This window comes from Trachemys scripta, chromosome 3 (genome assembly GCF_013100865.1).
Source record: "Trachemys scripta elegans isolate TJP31775 chromosome 3, CAS_Tse_1.0, whole genome shotgun sequence".
Classification (NCBI taxonomy): domain Eukaryota; kingdom Metazoa; phylum Chordata; order Testudines; family Emydidae; genus Trachemys; species Trachemys scripta.
Genome location: NC_048300.1, coordinates 117301295 through 117323685, shown reverse-complemented (window position 1 = coordinate 117323685; position 22391 = coordinate 117301295). Strand labels below are relative to the sequence as shown.

General features: G+C 40.5%; 3 protein-coding genes across 4 annotated transcripts in view; 2 read left to right on the top strand and 1 right to left on the bottom strand.

Moving 5' to 3' along the window:
- Positions 1–1107: 1107 nt before the first annotated feature.
- On the top strand, positions 1108–4427 carry CALHM6 (calcium homeostasis modulator family member 6). Its single transcript, XM_034767003.1, has 2 exons — positions 1108–1659; positions 3794–4427. The coding sequence occupies exons 1-2, from the start codon at positions 1129–1131 to the stop codon at positions 4211–4213; spliced, it is 951 nt and encodes a 316-aa protein (XP_034622894.1). The 5' UTR covers positions 1108–1128; the 3' UTR covers positions 4214–4427.
- Positions 4428–16377: 11950 nt separating this feature from the next.
- LOC117875643 (calcium homeostasis modulator protein 5-like) lies at positions 16378–18674 on the top strand. Its single transcript, XM_034767009.1, has 2 exons — positions 16378–16917; positions 18282–18674. Exons 1-2 carry the CDS (start codon positions 16378–16380, stop codon positions 18672–18674), a joined length of 933 nt encoding a protein of 310 aa, XP_034622900.1.
- A 1754-nt stretch (positions 18675–20428) lies between these two features.
- Positions 20429–22391, bottom strand: part of TRAPPC3L (trafficking protein particle complex 3 like) — a 53622-nt gene continuing 51659 nt past the window's right edge. For both annotated transcript variants that reach the window (XM_034765821.1, XM_034765820.1), the window contains exons 5-6: positions 22200–22385; positions 20429–21323 (exon numbers count right to left, since the gene is read on the bottom strand). In XM_034765821.1, coding sequence (XP_034621712.1) covers positions 21204–21323; positions 22200–22385 — 306 coding nt within the window. In that variant the 3' untranslated portion in view covers positions 20429–21203. The remainder of the gene's footprint in view (positions 21324–22199; positions 22386–22391) is intronic.

Here is a 22391-nt window from a genome sequence, read left to right as displayed (position 1 = left end):
ACATACACACACACACAGACACAACAAAGAGTGATGCAGAGGCAAGAAAGCAAGAAAGCTGAGCAGTGTCCTGTGAGCATAAAGGTATAACCCTGGAAAAGCTGGAGAGAGACCTTTTGGGTCTGGTGTTTACTAAGGAGGCTTGGAGCTATAAGCTAAAAAATTGCCCCTTTTGTTGTTGATTCCTTCTGCATTCACAGACACAGGACTGTGTACATCCTTTGCAAATATACAAAATTGCATCAAAGAAATACTTGGCTATCACCAATTTCTCCTCTCAACTGGAATAGTACCAGGTGAGGTTTCATCCCCCTCAAAGGCAAGGGCGCCAGGCAGAGTGCAGCAGCAGGGGCAGGAGATGGAGAAGTTTCGCACTGTGTTGGACCTTCGCTACACCAGGAGAAAGTGAAACCTTTCTGTTTGTTTGTGAGGGATGTACGAACTAGAGACGTCACCTCACCCTGAATTTTGACTGGCCGGCCAGACATTCCAGGCCAAAAGGGGCAACACCTCAATTTAGATCTCTGCATGATCTAAAGCATATAGTGAGCCTTGTTATGATACAGTTTGGCTCCATCTAACTAGAGGCCAGATCAAAGTATTCTATAACTGGAGTTGGTCAAAAAATACAAAAAATATTTCATGATGTTTTTGTTGCTATTTTATTCCCGTTTTCCTTGAAATTTGAATTTTTGACAAAAACCTTCCTAAAAACAACTAATTTTGGGAGGCGAAATTGCAGCCTTATCTACTTATCAGTCACAACCAAATTGATCAGCCATTGTGAGACTCAGGCATGTTGGGGAAAGTATATGTAAGCTTTAAAGAAGCAATGATGGCGGTTTGGGAAAAATAACAATAGCAGTGTGGGTTTCGTGTGCTATCTACCTGCTGTTTCCTGTAATTTCAAAAATACAGAGAAAATGCTCAGTGGGTATTTTCAGATGTTTTCTCCTACATTGCACCACCTTTGCTACACCAGGAGAAAGTGAAACCTCTCTGTTTGTTTGTGAGAGTTGTGGTAACTAGAGACCTCACATCCTCTTCCTTTTGTACACATAACCAAGTGAGGTTTCATCCCCATCAAAGGCAAGGGCATCAGGCAGAGTGCAGCAGCCAGGGCAGGAGATGGAGAAGTTTCGCACCGTGTTGGATTTCTGCCTCAATCACCAGAAGGTGCTCGGTTACAGCGCCGTGTCCCTGCTGACCGCGGGCAGCGAGCGTCTCTTCTCAGCCGTGGTGTTCCAATGCCCCTGCAACTCCTGGAACATGCTCTATGGCTCTGTCTTCCTGTTGGTGCCTGCCCTGATCCTCTTCCTTCTTGGCTACCTGGTGAATGTCAGGGCCTGGCGGCTGTTCACTGGCTGCTGTGCCCCAGGCAGGTGTTGCTGCATCATCCACAGGAGGCGCTTCTGGCGCTACGTTGGGGTGCTGTGGCTGGTGACGGTGAGTGCTGCTGTGGCCCCACTCACCTGGATCGCCGTGGCCCTGCTTGGGGCCAATCTCTATGAGTGCGCAGTAAGTGGGAGCAGCCTGTTGCAGAGGCACCTGTGCCAAGGCAGAGGGACTCAGTGCCATGAGCAGGTGGCCAGAATACCCTGTGGTGGGACTCTCCCCAAAGAGGCACAGACATTTGTGAGCCTTCAGACTCAGTCCCAGGTATGGTCTCTTCCATCCTTTGATTTATCCTATTGGCTTTAGCCCCATGGAGGTGCATTGGATGCGGAGTGATTTCTGGAGAGATGGAGGGGCAACATAAGTAGTTCAGTTAAAGTAGGTGCTGTCCCTTGTGTCCCTCAGCTTACTTGTGCTGATGTGATGGCCTAGGGATGCAGCCTCAAGACTATAATATGAAAAAGAAATGTTTGCACTTATGTAGTTAGCAAAATATTCTAAACCGTCTAAAAGAAAGGTAATATATTGTTAGTTGCATCTCCCACTGCAGTCTATATTGCTTTCTACCATTTTGGCCTGCTGTAAATCTGAGGAGATTGCTTCCTAACGATGTTCATGCCTTTTCCTTTGAGGCAAGTTGAGAATAAGTCTGCATGGGCAGGGAACTTGACTGGATGTCACATAATTGGGCTTTCCCATCCATGGATTTTCTACCTATTTCAAAAGAGATGTATTGTGAATTTCTCTTCTCTTTTTCCACTTCCTTGCCTCTGTTTACATCATGAATGCTTTTAAGTTCAGTTCCTAAACATAAGAGGAAGCTGGTGTTTATTTAAAATCTTTAATAACAGCAGAGAATTAGCATGTGAAAAAGGATGTATTGAGTGTCTGACTGTGGGTCCCCAAGTCTGAAATCACTGTCAATTTCACACTCATATTCCAGGAATAGGGTTTAATTTTTGTTTTCCTGAAAGCAAGGTAGCTATAGACTGTGGAGAGCTGAAAAGGAAGAATGTGTTTGTTTACCCCTTCCCGCCCCCTTCTTTATGATGTAAAAAAGCGGCCTACAAAGTTTTGGAACTTTTTTGTTTGTTCTTGTTTTAATTTCTCCTGTTTTCTTCCATTAGAAATCCAGGTTTGATCATCTCCTCTCTTCACTAGAGAAAACGATAAGACTTTGATTTCACTAAGAAAAAAGGGTGTATCCTTAACTGGAGTTTGCTAACTGGAGGCAGGGCCGGCTTTAGAAAGTGCAGGGCCCAATTCGAATAGTTTTGACGGGGCTCGCCACAGAAATCCCGCCGAAGACCCGGAGCGAGTGAAGGACCCGCCGCCGAAGTGCCACCGAAGACCCGGAGCACGGGGCCCTCTTAGGCGCGGGGCCCGATTCCGGGGAATCGGCCTAAAGCCGGCCCTGATTGGAGGTAAAATCCTAGTGAAGACATGGCATTTTGTAGTTTTTGCGTGAGTAAGCAGCTCAAGTTAATTACTCAGCTCCCCCAGAGTCAACTTGTGTGAAAACTAAAGACTGCCTTGTCTTCACTAGGATTTAACGTTGAATGAACTAACTCAAGTTAAGAATAAGAACTAACTCAAGTTTTCCCTAGTGAAGATGTGGCCTGTGGTTGACTAGAGAACTAAAAGATTTGTGAAATCATGTAATTGAAGCTGAGATGGAAAGAGATTTTTAATCAGTTAGTTTAACATTCTTTGTTTTTTATCAGCACCTGTTTAACTCAAACGTGTCAGAGAAAAGAGTTGAAAAATTGGTCAAAGAGTTAGCACACTTTTCCTTCAAGTAAAGTTCCCAATCCATATTTGTGAATCATGCAAAAAACCTGGCAAAACCAGGGGAGATAAGATAGCTATTCCTGATATTACTACGGAAAAAAAAAAAAAACCAAGAAAAAGGTTATACTCTTATTATTTATTATTACTTTTAATTGGGTCTTTATAGATAACTAAAAAGCAAAAAGGGATACAAATCCATTTTTTCTTTGATAGTCATCTTTAAATATTATAAAAATACACTGGCTTTTTTACTTGTAAGACTCAATCTGTATGAAAGTGGACACTGTTAACGTTTCCCCTAGTCAGCATTTCCAGCCATTTCCAACAGAAGGTTGGATAGAAACCTGAACCCACTCACAGTCAGGATTATTCTCTTCCGACCCCAAAATCTCATCCCAGGCCCTTGAAGGTTAGCAGACTTTGCTGGGATTGTTCACATACATGGGGTACATTGTCCACAGACAGCACAGTGTGATGGGCTTTTCAAGCAGTGTCCACTTATTGATCTCCTGTCTAAAACAATGTTAAATTATATATTCTTAGCCAGGAACTTTTGATGCTCCTAATCATCTGCAACCTTCATTGATCCAACTGTATGTTCCCCCAGGTGCTAGGATGGATACTGATAGCAAGCATCATGGCTTTAGTACTGGCTGTCACATGCATCAACCGCTGTCGTTCTCCAGTCAGTTTTCTTCAGCTGAGGTTCTGGAAAATCTACTTGGAAAAGGAACGGGAGGTTTTTGAGAGGAAGGCCAAGGAGCATGCAACCAAGCTGGCCGAAAGGAACCTGAAGTGCTTCTTTGAGTCCACTGAGCCAGAACCATTTCAGACTCCCAGCAACAAAGACTGGCAGCAGATCTCGTCCTTGTATGCCTTCAATACTAAAGGACAGTATTACAGCATGATACACAAATATATTAGTGCAAACAGAGGCACCAGCATCAAATCTACTGAAGAAGATGTGTTTTCTCCTGCTTTAGGATTTGTGGATGGCACTGATTGTAATGAAGCGGGGACATTATAATCAAAGAAAGAAATTCTATTTTTGTAGCATGGACAGTTATGTAATTATGGCCATAGAAAAAAGGTCTCGTTCTATGCACTGATCTCTTGTTGACATCAATGGGAGTTATGTGCAAAGTCTTCAGGAGAAGATGGCCCATAAAGTTTGCAGCATTATTTTTAATGAATTTTGTTACTTTTACTTAAGTGCCTTTTGTAAAATACATATTTCTGGATGGCGGTTTTACAATATTTTATCCCCTTGACTCTTTCTAGGTATGATGTTAAATAGCTTAAATCCCAACACCAAAGATAGGTGTATGTGCTGTTTTGAAATACTACAAAACACCTGCTACAAATATACATTAGCTAGTCTGTCAGCTCAGAACATTTGGCAATTAGTGTTGCAAAACTAAAGCTTTACCCTTGGCATTGCTTGCCCATCAAAAACAATAATACTATATATTTTTTAAATTAAGAAGTAGCTTTCTAGGCTTTGAGCCATAAGCAAGTTCCCCAGAAGCGTACAGAAAAAGAGGGAATGTTGAGTGTGTCTTTGTATCATTGAGCTGGTGCATTCTGATGAATCACGGTTGAGAAGCTTGCTGTTAGCACTGAAACAGAGGATCATACGAGCCGTTACTGTGCAGCAACAGTCAAAAAAAAGTTAATAGAATGTTAGGAGCCATTAGAAAAGCAATAGATAAGACCGAAAATATCATAATGCTATTGTATAAATCCATGGTACACCCACACCTTAAATACTGCATGCAGTTCTCATCGCCCCATCTCAGAAAAGATATATTAGCATTGGAACAGGTACAGAAAAGAACAACAAAACTGATTAAGGGTATGGAACAGCTTCCATATGAGGAGACATTAAAAAGACTCGAACTTTTCAGCTTAAAAAAGAGACTATTGAGGATGGATATGACAGAGGTCTATAAAATCATGTCTGGCATGGAGAGAGTGAATAAGGAAGTGTTATTTACCCCTTCACATAACACAAAAACCATGGGTCACCCAATGAAATTAATCGGCAGCGGGTTTTAAACAAATATAAGGAAGTACTTCTTCACACAACGCACAGGCAACCTATGGAACTTATTGCCATGGAATGTTGTTAAGGCCAAAACTGTAATGGCGTTCAAAAAATAATTAGATAAGTTTTGGAGGATAGGGCCATCAGTGGCTGTTACTGAAGATGGTCAGAGTGTCCCTAGCCTCTATTTGCCAGAAGCTGGGAATGGGCAACAGGGGATGGAGTACTTGATGATTGTCTGGTCTGTTCATTCCCACTGAAAGCCCTGGCCTTGGGCACTGTCGGAAGACTGGATACTGGGCTAGATGGACCATTAGTCTGACCCAGTATAGCTGTTTTTATGTTCTTATCGGAGACCAAAGAGAGTAGTTATTAATGGTTCCCAATCCTGCTGGAAAGGTATAACGAGTGGGGTTCCGCAGGGGTCTGTTTTGGGACCTGCTCTGTTCAATATCTTCATCAACGACTTAGATATTGGCATAGAAAGTACGCTTATTAAGTTTACAGATGATACCAAAGTGGGAGGAATTGCAAGTGCTTTGGAGGATAGGGTCATAATTCAAAATGATCTGAACAAATTGGAGAAATGGTCTGAGGTAAACAGGATGAAGTTTAACAAAGACAAATGCAAAGTGCTCCACTTAGGAAGGAACAATCAGTTTCACACATACTGAATGGGAAGACACTATCTAGAAGGAGTATGGCAGAAAGGGATCTAGGGGTTATAGTGGACCACAAGCTAAATATGAGTCAACATGAGTGTGATGCTGTTGCAAAAAAAGCAAACATGATCCTGGGATGCATTAACAGGTGTGTTGTGAGCAAGACACGAGAAGTCATTCTTCCGCTCTACTCTGCGCTGGTTAGGCCTCAGCTGGAGTATTGTGTCCAGTTCTGGGCACCGCATTTCAAGAAAGATGTGGAGAAATTGGAGAGGGTTCAGAGAAGAGCAACAAGAATGATTAAAGGTCTTGAGAACATGACCTATGAAGGAAGGCTGAAAGAACTGGGTTTGTTTAGTTTGGAAAAGAGAAGACTGAGAGGGGACATGATAGCAGTTTTCAGGTATCTAAAAGGGTGTCATAAGGAAGAGGGAGAAAACTTGTTCACCTTAGCCTCTAAGGATAGAACAAGAAGCAATGGGCTTAAACTGCACCAGGGGAGGTTTAGGTTGTACGTTTAGGAAAAAGTTCCTAACTGTCAGGGTGGTTAAACACTGGAATAAATTGCCTAGGGAGGTTGTGAAATCTCCATCTCTGGAGATATTTAAGAGTAGGTTAGATGAATGTCTATCAGGGATGGTCTAGACAGTATTTGGTCCTGCCATGAGGGCAGGGGACTGGACTCAATGACCTCTCGAGGTCCCTTCCAGTCCTAGAATCTATGAATCTATGAATAAAAGGAAGGCAGGAAAATACTGAGCATGAATCTGAATATATAGCCTAGTTTACTAATGAAGTGACATGAAAATGCCTCTTGAAGGATAACCTTCAAGCAAGCTGTGGACTAACCTGTGTCTGTGTCTATCTTTAGTCTGCGAGCTATCTAGGAAAGGGTCATCCCTTCAAATAATATGTAGTGCCAAGTATGTTGTGAATGTTCAGTAAGTAATAACTCTAAATAACTCTTCTTAACCTGGGGTGCACACACCAGGGGTGCGAGATTCCTTTTCTGGGGGTGCAAGACATGCCAGATTTTTTTAGAAGGTAAATAATTGAAAACACAAATTAAGCACAGGCAAGTAAGTACAACTACTTTGTTTCATCAAACCTATGTATTTATTAACATTATACATTTTTTAACAATTACTGTAATATACAAACAAAAAATATATCTAGGTTTAAGGGGTGCGAGAACATATTTTGAGAACCAAAGGTGTGCAGGCTGCAGTAAAGGTTAAGAACCACTGCTCTAAATGATGGCCCAGAGTTTGGTTGGCTGGACTGAAATATGCGAGCATTACTATTTGTTCATAAGCAGAACTGTACCATAATAATGAAACTAAAAACTTGCTTTGTGGTAATTTCAGTTTGCTTTTACCGCAGTCTGAGTTGGTCAGAGATTGCAACATAGTCTACTAAGTTGCTGCACTGCTAGTATCATGCTGCCCAAAGATCTTTTACTAAGTTTTGAATGCACAAAATGAGTTAGGTACCTGAGTCCATTTTAGACAAATAAGCCTCAGTTTTGGGTCCACTGCGATGCACAAAACTCCCACTGAACTCTGTAGAGGCCTAAACTCATTTGATGCCTAAGTTTTTGCAATAAAAGTTCCCTGGGCACCTATTTTTCTGCCTCTGGGTATGCACACTGCTGCCCGCCTCTAGGCACCCGGATGTCTATCTCCCGGCTAAACCCTCTAACCCACAGACCAATTCACAAACTGGGGAAGATAGGCATTAGTCCACCTATGTCATCCTGGGTGGGGCCCAATCCAGTAGGCAGCCTCTAAGGAAGCCAACTGGCTCAGGGCCCTCAGGTGAGTTCACACAAAACAGCAGAGGGAAGAGTTAAAGTGTCATAGCTTGGGCAGCTCCCCTCCTAGTAGGCTGGCTTTTGTGGATTGCCTCAAAGGCGCCTCTCTCTCCCCATTCACTGTCAAGGAGCTCAGGCACCTAACTTAGGCTTTGTAGTGATTTTCTAAATGTCTAACTCCTTTTTCAGTATTCAGGCCTAAGCCTGCAACACACCTGAAATCTATACTCAGGAAAATATACTTTCAGTGGTGACAATCCAATGCTTGATTAATTTTGCTTTTTATACAGTCTGGGTAAAGTTTTTTAATGCTAAGAATATATGAATATACCTAGCATAGGCACACAGTAATAATAAAGGGCTTAAAAATAGGCAGTCACTATAACTAAATAATAATGGTTGAGTAGGATGGCATTTTCTAGCCATTAATAAGCAGCTTCGGAATTGAGGGTAGAAGGTGATGTTCAGGACCCTTAAAGTTCAGTTCTACTCTGAAAAGTTACATTGTAAAAATGGTCCTTAGATCATTTGAGAAAAAAACCCAAGTGCATATTGAGGGTCAGATCTGCTTGTGCGACAGAAACAATTTTGCTGCTCTTTACTCCTGTTAGCTCTGGGGAATCCGGTTCTGCCTAATCAACACAATTGGTACCCATGTTCCTCCAGAACTGCATTTCTGGTGACTGTGCATGAGCCAGAAAAGTCCAGTTTGACTTTGAAATCCCAGGTTGAGATTACTAGGTTGCCTTTCCATCCTCTACCCCCTACTCCATTTTTTAACTTGTAAACTGGGCAAATTTAACATGGAAACCATTAAGACACAATAAATATTGAACTCCATAGAACTTCTTTTTCAGTCACTTTAAAAACAAACCAGAAAAGAAGAGCCTAGTATAACTAACTGGAGATGCCTGGCCTGGAAGACTATATTCTTATTGTAAACAGTGAAACTATAAAAATGTAAATAAAGGGAACTCCAGATAGTTATTTTGTGTGTTGAGAAGTCAAAAATGCATGTTCCCCCTGGATTCAGTACGCTGCTTAGTGTTTTGGTCTTCCCAGCAGGTAAAGACCAGCACAGTAACAAGACAGTGCATTCTCATTGTGCCTTTAGTTTGTGATACCCAGTAAACGTCATTCAGTTAAAAATGTCCTACCTTTCTCTGTCACATATAAGAATTCATTGACGACTAACAAGAGTAATTTTATTATAGATGGTTTCACCCTGGAAGAGGATGAAATCCTGGCCCCACTGAAGTCAGTGGTAAAACTCACATTGACTTAAATGGGGCCAGATTTTACCTAAGGAGTATATAATAGAATCACTCATAGACTCATTGACTTTAAGGTCAGAAGAGACCAGCATGCTCATCTAGTCTGACCTCCTGCACATTGCAGGCCACAGAACCTCACTCACCCACTCCTGTAATAGACCCCTAACCTCTGGCTGAGTAACTTAAGTCCTCAAATCATGGTTTAAAGACTTCAAATTACTGAGAATCTAGTTTAAACCTGAAAGTAACCTGTGCCCCATGCTGCAGAGGAAGGCAGAAAATCCCCAGGATCTCTGCCAATCTGACCTTAAGGAAAATTCCTTCCCAACCCCAAGTATGGTGATCAGTTAGACCCAGAGCATGTGGGCAAGACCCACCAGCCAGACACCTGGGAGAGAATTCTATGTAATAACTCAGAGCCCTCCTTGTCCAGTGTCCAATCATCATCTGTTGGAGATATTTGCTGCTAGCAGTCACTAATCAGCAACATGCCATTGTAGGCAGTCTCATCATACCATCCCCTCTATAAACTTATCAAGCTCAGTCTTGAAGCTAGTTAGGTTGTTTGCCCCCACTGCTCCCCTTGGAAGGCTGTTCCAGAACTTCACTCCTCTAATGGTTAGAAACCTTCATGTAATTTCAAACCTAAACTTCTTGATGGCCAGTTTATATCCTTTTGTTCTTGAGTCCATACTGGTGCTTAACTTAACTCCTTAACTAACTCCTCTCTCTCCCTGGTGTTTATCCCTCTGATGTATTTATAGAGAGTAATCACATATCTCCCCTCAGCCTTCTTTTAGTTAGGCTAAACAAGCCAAGCTCTTTGACTCTTCTCTCATAAGGTAGCTTTTCCATTCCTTGGCTCATACTACAATTCCTTCTTGGTACCGGATCCAGTTTGAGTTCATCTTTCTTAAACATGGCAGACCAGAATTGCACACAGTATTCCAGATGAGGTCTCACCAGTGCCTTGTATAATGGTACTTCCTTCTCTTTACTGGAAATACAGAGCCTGACGCATCCTAGGACTGCATTAGCTTTTTTCATAGCCGCATCACATTGGCAGCTCATAGTCATCCTGTGATCAGCCAATACACCCAGGTCTTTCTCCTCCTCCGTCACTTCCAACTGAGATGTCCCCAGCTTATAGTAAAAATTCTTGTTGTTTGTCCCTAAATGTATGACCTTGCATTTTGCACTTTCCTCCTTATTGGCAAGACCACCCAACTTCATTGGATGCATGCAGTGGAAAATACAGTAGGAAGATATATATACACAGAGAACATGAAAAATGGGTGTTGCCGTACCAACTCTAATGAGACTAATCAATAAAGGTGGGCTATTATCAGCAGGAGAAAAAAAAAACGTTTGTAGTGATAATCAGGATGGCCCATTTCAGACAGTTGACAAGAAGGTGTGAGTAACAGTAGGGGAAAAATTAGTATGGGGAAATAGTTTTTACAATGACCCATCCACTCCCAGTCTTTATTCAAGCCTAATTTAATGGTGTCCAGTTTGCAAATTAATTCCAGTTCTGCCGTTTCTCGTTGTAGTCTGTTTTTGAAGTTTTTTTGTTGGAGAAATGCTAATTTTTCCCCTACTGTTACTCACACCTTCTTGTCAACTGTTTGACATGTGCCATCCTGATTATCACTACAAACGTTTTTTTTCTCCTGCTGATAATAGCCCACCGTAATTAATTAGTCTCATTAGAGTTGGTATGGCAACACCCATTTTTCATGTTCTCTGTGTGTATATATCTTCCTACTGTATTTTCCACTGCATGCATCTGATGAACTGGGTTTTAGCCCATGAAAGCTTATGCCCAAATAAATTTGTTAGTCTCTAAGGTGCAACAAGTACTCCTCGTACAATTTATCCCTAGTATTACTTCCATAGTGTTCTTTCAAGACAGGATAATTTCTCTCTAGTATTATTTTAAAACAAAATAGTTTATTTTATTCAGAGTCACAGATGGTTAGAATAAATAGCATCCATTTAGTTAGCTTCACAAGGTATTTTATTATAGAATTGTTTGTATTTGTAATACAGTACTATACCACTCAGTTTATACTACAGTTTACACTATGGTACCAGCCATGTGGATTTTTTTTCAAGTTTAGACTGAAGAAGGAACAGTGTTACCCTAGGAATTTTCATGCCTCGTTTTGTTTGTTTGATTAACCGTGATGATAATGGGAATCATTTTCTTTTTCATGCTTCATAATGGAAGATACCATTTTAATCCTCGACAAAATACTTAAGGCCAGATCCTCAGCTGACTTCAATGGAGGCTCTGGCCTTTAGTTATCAATGATATTTGCATATTATGTCTCTTATTTTTCGCATGAATGTTTAGCCACACATCATTCAGCAGCTTTTTCTCCTCCACAGATGTGAGGAAGGTTTCTTAAAAGAGGAACCCTGTAAATCTCCTCAAGAACCATACTTGTCTAGTTTAAAATCAGAATAAATTGAAATGTTCATATTAAAACAAAAACAAAAAAGCTGACAGAGATGATTTAAAAAAAAAAATCAGATCATATCCAGAAAAGTCTCAGTGAAAAATATTTATCTGCTGTTAATTTGCTATAGCGTATTTTGCTTTAAAATGCCATTACATTATTTGGTATGCCATTTAAATCCTAATTTGTTAGGTTTGAAAATATATATTAACATTACATATATATATACGGAAAATATTTATTACTCTGACCGCTTTACCTTCTCCATTATTTATCTTGTGCAGCTCTTTTAATGAAGCTGTAATAGTCTCTTAATCTGTATTTATTAATTATTATTATGTATTAAAGCATTAACATATAAAATTATGTGCATGACAGGTTACTATAAGGCTATAATTCAATTGGGAGGTTCTAATGATCTTACTGACAAGAGGAAATTTGGAGTGGCTTGGTACAGCAATAGCATTGAATCACTACAAATCACTAGGATCTGTTCAGCCAGCAAGCTCCCTTGATGATCTGGACAATCCTGACTCTATAATTTTGAATGTAGACAGTGCCCTGGGTAATAACAATCACTTTCATAGACACATACTTTTCTTATAACTGCTCTGGATTGGCAAAGAGAAGGGGAAGCAATTCATTATGAAAACAAATGGAAATCGATAATATTGAGTAACCCAGTGGCTATTTTTCCTGTCTTGATCGAGAACCAGTCACATGGCATCAAAGAACATATGCTATTGCCACCAAACTGACTTGCAGAGGACAGTAGCATGTATATAAAAGGGAACTGATATTCATTGTGGATACAAGGAATATCTGTTGCTGGCTTAGAAACATTTGTGGAATTTGAGGCTCCCAACCTCCAGAGGAACATTGCAAGGAAGGGGAAGCACTGGCAGCTCATGGGGCAAGGCCTGGCTGAGAAAAGCCTTCTAGCTCCCTCAATATCTTTCCAGCTGTGGAGGCGAAGCAGAGCACAGTTGGGGTAGGAAGTCGGGGGCGCTGGTAGGTTTGAGGCAGCCTGGTCCTTTAGAACTGTGAGCATACAAAGAACATGGGCTGAAGATAAGTAATTTCATACATCAGCAGAGTAAGTCATATCATGCTTTTTCTCATAAATGAAGTAATGTATTCCTGTGCCTCACACACGGAACAAACCTCTGGCTGTGATCCAACACTATAAGGATATGCTTGCCACATATCCCGAAATGTTGCAGGAAACAACCAATTGTGTTTGACACTGGTATGTAGTTTCACAGACTAATCTTCCCTTTTAATAGGGTGCAGATATTTCAGTGATGATGTGCACTGATTTTCCTCTGTGTTTCTGAGGAATGGAGTGGTTAGAACACAAAATTACAGTAAGTTGTCTTGTCTTACCTAGATTCTCATTTTAATACTCAAGTTGTAAGATCACTGGGGCAAGAACTGCCTTTTGGTTATATGTGTATATGGGGCCTCACACAATCACAGACTGGGGCTTCCAAACTATACTGCAATACAAATAATAATAAATAAGAATCAAAGCTCTTAGGTTCCCTTACTGGGTCTTGTCAGTGACCTGGGGGTAGGTGATTTAGCTCCTTTGTCCCCATTGTTAAAGTAGGACAGTTTTCCCCATCATTATAACTGGAGGAATTAACTGTACCTATCTCACATAACTATATGGATCCCATGCGGTTGATAAAGATTATTAATGATTGCTTAAAAAGTGCTTTGAAATCCTTGGATGAAAGGCAATATGTAAGCACAACGTATCATTATTTATGCATGCGGAGAGACTAAACGTTCAGACATTTCTGTGTGTTGGTGTGAGGAACTTTGTTCCCTGTGGTATAAAATGAGACATACCAACAATGGAGAGAGCCAGCTTACAGAAGGAGAGTGCTCTGGACATCAGCTCACTTGATTCTTCACTTCAAAAAGAGTAATGTTGTTGTGATGCTGTCTAACAGATTGCCAGCTCAGACCAAGCTAATTCACTTGCATGTTAAGAGAAATCAAAGGAGTGTCAAAAGGCATTGTAATGTGATCAGGCCAATTCACTTGTGTGTTAACATAATTCAAAGGAAATGTGATGGTATTGTCTTCATTTATCTATAACCTGTTGGATTTTATTACATTACAGTTTACATTTTATATATATATATATATATCCCTGTACTTAATTAACCCTAGATCAAAGGATGTATTAGTGTTTAGATGAGAATTTACTTAATGTGTAAAACTGCATGAAAACTAATGAAGGATTGTTTCCAGCTATTTTATTGTTCAGGAAAACTAATGAAAGATTGCCTGGATGGCTGTAGCTAAATGCATTGTGTATGTAATTGAATTAAATGTAATCTCTGTAATCGAATTGCCCTACAACCAGGATTGAAGCCTTTGAACTGTAAATGACAAGCATTCGAATTTAAAAGCATGGGTCGTTGCGTTCAGCAATGGGAAATCTACAGACCCTTGATATAATGGGAACACATGACAGACTGCTTTCTGGGGAAGACAGTTATAAGAATGAACTCTGGGAGTGATTCTGTATCTCTGAGCTGTTTGGACACTTTCAGGGGGTGTTCCAGATACAAGACAGAGATCCCCAAAGCTGCTAGTCCTGACAGATTTATGGAAAACCAACTGATTACTACACCTCTGCTAATCATTTTGATTTACAAATTCTCACTCACCTGTAATGTATTTTACCTGCTTTAACCTCTCAATAATTCTCATTTCTTTTTCTTAGCTAATAAATCTTTAGTTAGTTTACTAGAGAAATTGACTACAACATTGTCTTTGGTGAGAGGTCAAGAGTATCCATTGACCTGGGGTAAGTGACTGGCTCTAGGGGGTTGGAAGCAACCTAATGAGTGGTGATTCTTGCTTTTAATAACTTTTCATCACCTAGTCCAGTTTGGCTAGATGGAAAGATGCACTGGAGAGCCTAAGCAGGACTCTTTGTGACTCCATGGTAAGACTGCTATAGTGATCCAGGAGGGAACAGTGGTTACTGGCTTGGTGAAATCAAATGATAGAATATACCACCAGTTTGGGTGTTTGCCCTATTGTCTGACAGTATGACCCGAGCTTGGCTCTCTCAGTTGTGAGCTACTCCAGACAGCGTGCCAGTGGTACTGAAGACAAGCCCATTCCATTGACTTTCTTAGACTGACCCTCAGACAGGGACCTTGCAGAGACAGAGGCAGAGCATACAGCAGCAGCAGCATTATGCTTCACTTGAAAGTTATTTCTTATTGTTGGTTAAATAAATAAGTTAGCCCCAAACCTGCCTCCGTCACCACTGAAATAGTACAATGGCTGATGTCCAGAAGGTGGAGCTAGGATGCTAAATAGGAGAGAAGAGGAGGGGATAGTCTTTAGGATAGATACCCTGTAGAGTGGTTTCTGAGCACTGCTCTAACACACCATGTAACTTCACAGACTGTGAGCACAAGCTGTTTTACAACTATAATTTCAAACTCAGCTTCAAGCGCGTGTGTGGACAGGACTTTCATGCCTGAAAAAAATCACTTGGACGACTGAGCAAAGTGGAGGTGTCAGGCTGAGCACTGAAGTATCCAGACCTACGAGGCTGTAACAGCTACAACTCTAGGGATTAAAGTAGACAGTCGATAATAATAGTAGTAACAATCCTGTCACATGTCTGTCGGGGAGGTCAAAGTCATGTCACCCAAAAATTCTCCATTCTGTCATAGCGGCCATATCATCAGGATGTGTCTTACGTGTGATAAAATGTCAGCACCGTTTGTGTTTGTGTGATACACAGCACACATTCACAGCATGATGGTTAAATGAAAATTTTGTAGTGGTCATACATTCAGGATCAATGCAAGACTGGGAGGGTGTGATGGGATGTTCACCCCACACTAGTGCTAAAGGAGTTAAGAGAGACCAACTAGCCATAGGCTGCACCTGCTGGGGCGCTAAGGGGCAATGATAGTAATTGAGAATGAAGCTTCCCTGGGCAGGAACAGGCAGGGGGGCTTCTATAAAGCCTAGGAGCTGAGGATAGAGGGGGGTGGCAGTGAGGTGAGCCTGAAGTCATACACTCTGGTACAAGATGGAGACTAGAAGCCTGAAAAAAGGGCAGTGTAAGAAGCGGTCCAGGGAAGGAGCAGCAAAGTCTAAGAAAGTATAGATCTGAACTGCTGGTTTGAGGGTCCTTGGACTGGAACCCAGAGTAGAAGTTGGGTCTAGGTTCCCCTACCAGCCACTGCACGAGTGGCACAGTTAGTGCATGGATATGGAGTCTGCCTGAGACTTTGTGGAAAGAGATTCTGATGAGACCCTGGAAACAGAGAATGATTGTGACATGGCCAGAGGGCTAAGCCAGGAAGGAGAGACGCTGCAGCTCCTGACTAGGGAGAGAGATGCTGCAGAGCAAGTGACTGAGGCAACGGGCTGATTGGGGTGTGAACAGTAGTGAGCTAACTCCCCAGATGAGCTATGAGGAGGGGCAGCCGAGTGGTGAGTAGAAGACTCCATTGCAGAAGGGGTCATTTCAACTACCAGGTTTTCTATTAATTATTATTTATTATTTCATAGCTATTTTAAATGAGAAAAATATTCTATGACAAATATAACTTCTCCATAGACACTAAGCTCAGTGTGATCCAAAGGAAATAGCCAGAACTAGTGGACAACTATAAATTGCACAGGACAAAACTGAGCCGGGGGCAGGATTGGTCTATTTGCCCACTGACTAAGGAAGAGCCCGCTGTTTGTGTGCCATTTGAAGAAAGATTTATTAATGTTGACGAATGACTGTTCACTTCATCTGAGCTGCCCCAAACCAGAGAGACTTGTTTTTTTCCTTAATAGAAAGCTCCACCCAAACAAGTGCTAGAAATAGCACTTGTCCCACTGATGATGCCTCACTTTTCTCCTGTTTTGTGGGGTTCATAGTTCAAACATGGATATCTCCCAAACAGTTTTCAAATTCCTCAGTAGCCAAAAGAAAGCAATTGGTTACAGTTTGATGGGACTGCTAACAGTGGGAAGTGAGCATTTATTTTCTCTTTCTGCTTTTAAGTGTCCTTGCAGCAACAAAAACTACACCTATGGGCTGGTGTATCTCTTTGTCCCAGCCTTGGTACTACTATTTGTTGGGTTTGCACTGAATGGCAGTACCTGGCAGCTGTTCACAGGCTGTTGTGTGAACCCCAGGAAACTATTTCCCAAAGGGAAGAGCTGCCATTTTTTTCATGCCTTTGGCCAGATCACCTTAAAGGCTCTTGTAGCTCCCGTGATGTGGCTTTCTGTGGTTTTGCTCAATGGGACTTTTTATGAATGTGCTATGAGTGGCTCAAAAAATCTGAAGTACCTGGAGATGCTTTGCCACAATAAATCCAACAAGTGCTTGGAAGAGCTTCCCAAAGTAGCATGTGGCCAAACTTCCCTGTCCTCTTGGGAGACTGAGGAGATCCAACTAACACTTCAAGCGGAATCTCAGGTAAGATATCATTTTAATTCAATCATGCTTTGTGTTGTCCTTTTTTTTTTTATCATGAGGCCCTAAAATCAAGTGTCCCGAGAGTTTAACTATAATTTTAAAAAAATTAAAATATATATTTAATTGCAATGCAAGCAGGATTCAGACTGTGTTTTGTGGGAGTGTCTGAGAAGTGAAATATCCAGTGCCTCAGGCAGATTTCTGTAAGCAGCATAGCACACCAAGGTGTGGAAGGGTTTGGCAGCTCAGAAGGGCTTGATAGGATATTTGCCAACAGAGGGAGGTGGGAGAATTTTAGCAATGTGGCTAGAGCATTCAGGTTGCTTGACGTTTCTGGGAAGAGGGCTGAGCAAAAGGTTTAATCAAAGAAAAGGAATGGTAGGCAGGGTTTCGAAGATTGGGAAGGGAAAAGCTCCTTTCGTTCATCTTGAAGGGTTTTGGGACAGTGGTTGGTCATTTTTTAGGGGAGTTCATAATACAACAAGGCTCCTCCAAAGTGTACGGCCTCCAGGATTTGTGCAAGCCTTGGGCTGACCCTGAAGGCAACAGTAGAACAACAATGTTAAACACCAGGAGACAATTCTTTTGGAATAAAGCTTTATTGAGTTTAAAATTAGGAAGAAAAACATATTTGTACCTTGTTAGAGGGCTCATTCCTTTGAATAGGCCTCATTTAGACTTTCTCTTTTTTATAGCAAGATATGAAGTACCCCAGCAATCATTTTAAATTGCGTACTTCACTTTCAACCATTTAGTAATGTAGACAAACATTCAGTTAGTTCATGTATACATACAATAATCATTCTAAAATATATAATAGTGCGTCAAACATTCATTAATACTTCAGACAGTAAGATTTATTACATGTATTCTGGATTTATACTAATAGGGCCTGATCCAAAGCCCATTAAAGTCAATGGGAGTCTTTCTATTGACTTCAGTGGGCTATAGATCAAGTCCATAATCTGTATTTTTAAAGTGCTGAGACTTAATTTTTGGTTAGAGCTGTTCAAAATGTAAAGGTGCAGTATACAAAAAAATTTTTTTTACATAGCTGTGTAGATCATATGATCCTGAAAATGACACCCAATTTAATCTCTGCCTCTAGTGACAGTCCTTAGGAATTCAGGGCCTCTGCTTGTGAATAGAATTGACACTTGGTGGATCACTTTATTTTCAAAATCTTGTATTTTATTATCACTTTTCAAGGTTTTTATACTGAGCATTTAAAGAACACAGTCTCAATGCAACCGTAAGAACCAGAATAACACTAGTTATTCTCAATCTAATTTGAGTTTCCAATCAGCTTTTTTATTGTAGCCTTTCTTTTGTGCTTCAATATCAAATTATCCTTTCTTTAACAGATCGTAGGGTGGTGTGTGATAGTTACTGCTGCTTTTCTGTCTTTGTTGATCACTTGTTATGGTCACTGCCAATCTAATACCAGCCATCTCCAAAAGAGGTTTTGGAAGATCTACACTGAGAAGGAGAAGGAACAATTTGAAAAATATTTTGAGGACTATGCCACCAAATTGAGCGAAAGAAACCTGAAAAGCTTTTTTGAGAATAAGAAACTGGAACCCTTTCCCATGCCAAGTTTCCGGGCCTGGGAAGAAGCTTCTGCTTTGGACTCTTTCAACATTAACCAGCAGATCTTCAGCACACTCCATAAACTAGTGGAAGACAGCATGAAAGAAAATGATTCCAATGAGACACAAGACACAATGGTAAACTTAGGTGAAGGAGAAACAGTTTAGCTAATGTCAGCTTTCATTAGCATTATAATTTGTTAACTCACTACATTTTTCACTTTTCATTCTTCATTTCTGTTTTTCTGGTAATGACCTGTTTGCTGCCATAATTTCTCTCTCTCACCAAACTTCTATAGCACCTCCTCAGGCAAGATGGCAAATGTCTTCTGAGCTCTAATAGCACAACCCAGGACTCAATGTAGTTCCATGAGATACATTGTCCCACACAGACTAACCAAATAGCTTCCCAGTAGTCCCTCTTCTCTCATATGTGTCTACTTTGCTCATGTTATTTAAACAAAACAAATACACCCTTACTGTTCCTGTTTTGCATAAATGAAATTCTGTCATTGTTCTCCTTTCCTAGAATTGGGTATGCAACAGAAAGAAAACCAGTGAAACAGTAGAATTTGATACTGTTCAGCTTCGTTATGCTTGGTACTGAGACCAGCGCTTACTAATTTGAATGTGCTGTACTTTGTTACCTACCTTGTATGCTTCTGCATACATCTTGAAAGGAGTTAAAGTGTTGTAAGTGTGGAGCAGTCAGTGTACACTGGGCTTGATCCTTCACCACTGATGTCCATGGCAAATATTCCATTGAATTCACTGGGCTGAGGAACCAGCAGACTGGGGTTAGCTGAATTTTGATACTCTGGGATTTTTAAAGGAAATGGCCTTTTCCCTCTTTTGAACCTGTAAATATTTTTTTCACACTCTACATGAGACCTAAGCTCTGCACCACTTAAGTCCCACTAAATTAATCAATATACAGGCTTTGAGCTGACCCTCAGCACAAAGAAGAATGTCATCCTTTATGAAATGTGAACTCGAATGGATACTTTTCTCTTTTTTTAATTATGCATCAATATTTTTTGTGCTTTGCTTTGTCCTGCCTTAGCACATAATGGACATACTCTGTGTAATGGGTGAAAAAATGAAAACTGAAACCAAAGTGTGTGTGTGTGTGTGTGTGTGTGTGTGTGTACTGGGTTTTTGAAATGTACTGTGAATAAGTTGATGGGGAAGAACTTCAGTGGGGATACCCTAGTAATTGAGTGTTTTGCTGAATCAAGGCGTAAAGTGGAAGCTCCTTACTTTCCTACATTGATCCTTGCAGCAAACACGAAGCTCGGTCATTTCTAACAATTTTAGAAGATTTGGTGACATGACATGAAATCTTGGCCCCATTTAAGTCGGTGGCAAAACTCCCATTGACTTCAGTGTGGTCAGGATGTCACCAATAGTCCCTGCCATTTAAGTCCAGGGCCCTGCACAAATATAGAGATCGACCCATTCACATCACTTTGCAGGATTGGAACCTAACAGACAAAAGAAGGCGGGAAAGGGAGATGAAGGACAAGGGTTTCAGTATCAGGTCATATGTTTACTCTGGGCAGCATTTGTATTGATTGATTAATATTGATTATTTTGCATTGTAATAAAAATAGGGAATTCTGGCTCCCAGAGGGAGGCTAAGAAAGGATGGTCTAGTGGGTAGGCCAATGGACCAGGACTCAAGACCTGGGCTAAATTCCAAGCTCTGCCACAGATTTCCTGTGTTACTTTGGTAAAACACTTAATCTACCCTGAGCCTCAATTTCCCATCTGTAAAATGGGGTCAGTACCTCCACACCTCACTAGGATTTTGTGAGGATAAAATCAAGTAAAGATTGCGAGGTACTCAGAAACTGACGTGATGTGGGCCATGTAAAGTACCTCGACAGAGAAGAATTGGTGACACAATAGTGTTTGCATGTTTTATTACAGTTTGCTTGGGTGAAGCTCATATTTAAGATGACTGTGCATTATATTACATCATGCTTTTTCAGTTTGCTAGCAATCTATATATTCTCAAGAAGAACACGCAAGTTAAAGCTGCACAAGGTGCTTAGTCTCAAACAGCATCCATATTCCATTATTTAGAAAAATTCTCCAGGTCTGCTATATGCACCTGAACAAAACTGCATGTTGTCATGTTTACCTACAGAAAACCTGATCCCAGTGTAATCACATCTCTGTTTGATTTCAGTGGGAGCAGATTGGGCAAAATGAAGGAAAAAACGTAGTCACAAGTGAAACAAAGGAAGATGCATTGGAATGAGAAACTGCACAATTTATAGCAAAACAATTTCTTGTTCACAATCATAAGGGCTAGAATAAAATGCATATCAATATAAACACAGTTCTTTATGTCTTTGAAGCATCACTAATGAGCAAACTGGAAAATACAATCACATTTCTAATGAAAAAGAACAGGAATTAGGATGGAGATTTGGGGCCCAGTCACACACTTCTGATGAAATCAATGGGATTTTCCCTGTGAAAGGAGTAAAGGACTGGTCCTTTTTAAGAATGTATGTTGAATTCTGCAAGGTGGTGACAGTACATTTTGAGTATATGCTCTGACTGTCTTTACCATTCTAAGATGTAACTGTACCTGAATCAATGAAGCCATTGCCACCATATGGATTTTCTTTCTAAATAGGTAAAAATGGGCAAACTGTAAGTTAGAGAGGATTCCTTCTATCAGCTTCACTTCTTTCTTTTGTGCTTTTTGTCTTCGAGCTTCTTTAAAAATGTAATTCCTATTTCCGTCACATCGTCACCCTTCAGTCTGTCTTGAACGAAGGTAACTTCTGCTGTTAAGTGAACCTGGAGAGAAACAGGCCAGGTCACTTCATTTAAAGTAATTTTTCCCACCACAAGAGGGGCCCCTTTCTAAAGTTTCACTATAAAGGAATTCTATAAAGAGCCTTAAAAATATAGCCTTCTTATGAATTGAGGCATGTATACAAATTTCATTCTGCTAACAATAAGCCAGTATTTTGGTTAGTAGTACTTAATGTCAGAATGGTGTTTTGCTTTTATCTGAAGACATAAAACAAATGAGCTTCATATTGTGATCTCAAATTTCCCCCATAGTGAGATGATAACACTTCCATTAATACCCTTATAAAATGATATCAGAATCTTGAGATTGATTTACAGCCCTGTACACAAAACTGTATTCTTATAGTACCTACGAAATATATATTGTGTGGCAAATTAGATATTGTTTGTAGGAAAGAAGATTGTGGACAAAATTCATCCTTGGTGCAGTTCTACTGTCTTCAATAAAGTGATACCAGAGTTGAATTTGGCCCTGCAAGTTCAAAATGATGTGAGTTATGACTTGTTCTGTTTCAGCTTTTGTAAAAGCTGAGATTTTTGAAAATAAAATAGATAATGTTCTTTGATGTACCATAACTTAATTCTATTATTATACTGAGCCAAATTCTTCTGTTACACCAGTGTAACAATGGAGTAACTCCATTTATTTGGAGAGAGTAATTCTGAATTTACTGTGGTGTAAACTGAGAGCAGAATTTCACTTGGTATATTTGGCGGGGTGCAGGAGTTGCTATTGCTAAGTCTGATACTGAGATTAAATATTTATAAGTGATATTACATTTATTTATCCAGTGGTTCCACTTTCCTATATCTATAGGTAACAACAGAGATAAGAAAATTCAGTGTCCAGTTCTTTACCATTTCCAGGGCTCCTCTAATAACACCACACAGGAGGTTACAGTAGCAAAGTGAACATCGTCCTGCTGGGAGCTCCTCCACGAAGTCCACTAAAGGGTTCTTGTCCAGCATTAAGAAGAATTCATTTTCTGCTGTGTTACTGCAGCTCACACTAGGGGTAACCCCGAGGTACATCTTGAAAGCAACCTGTAA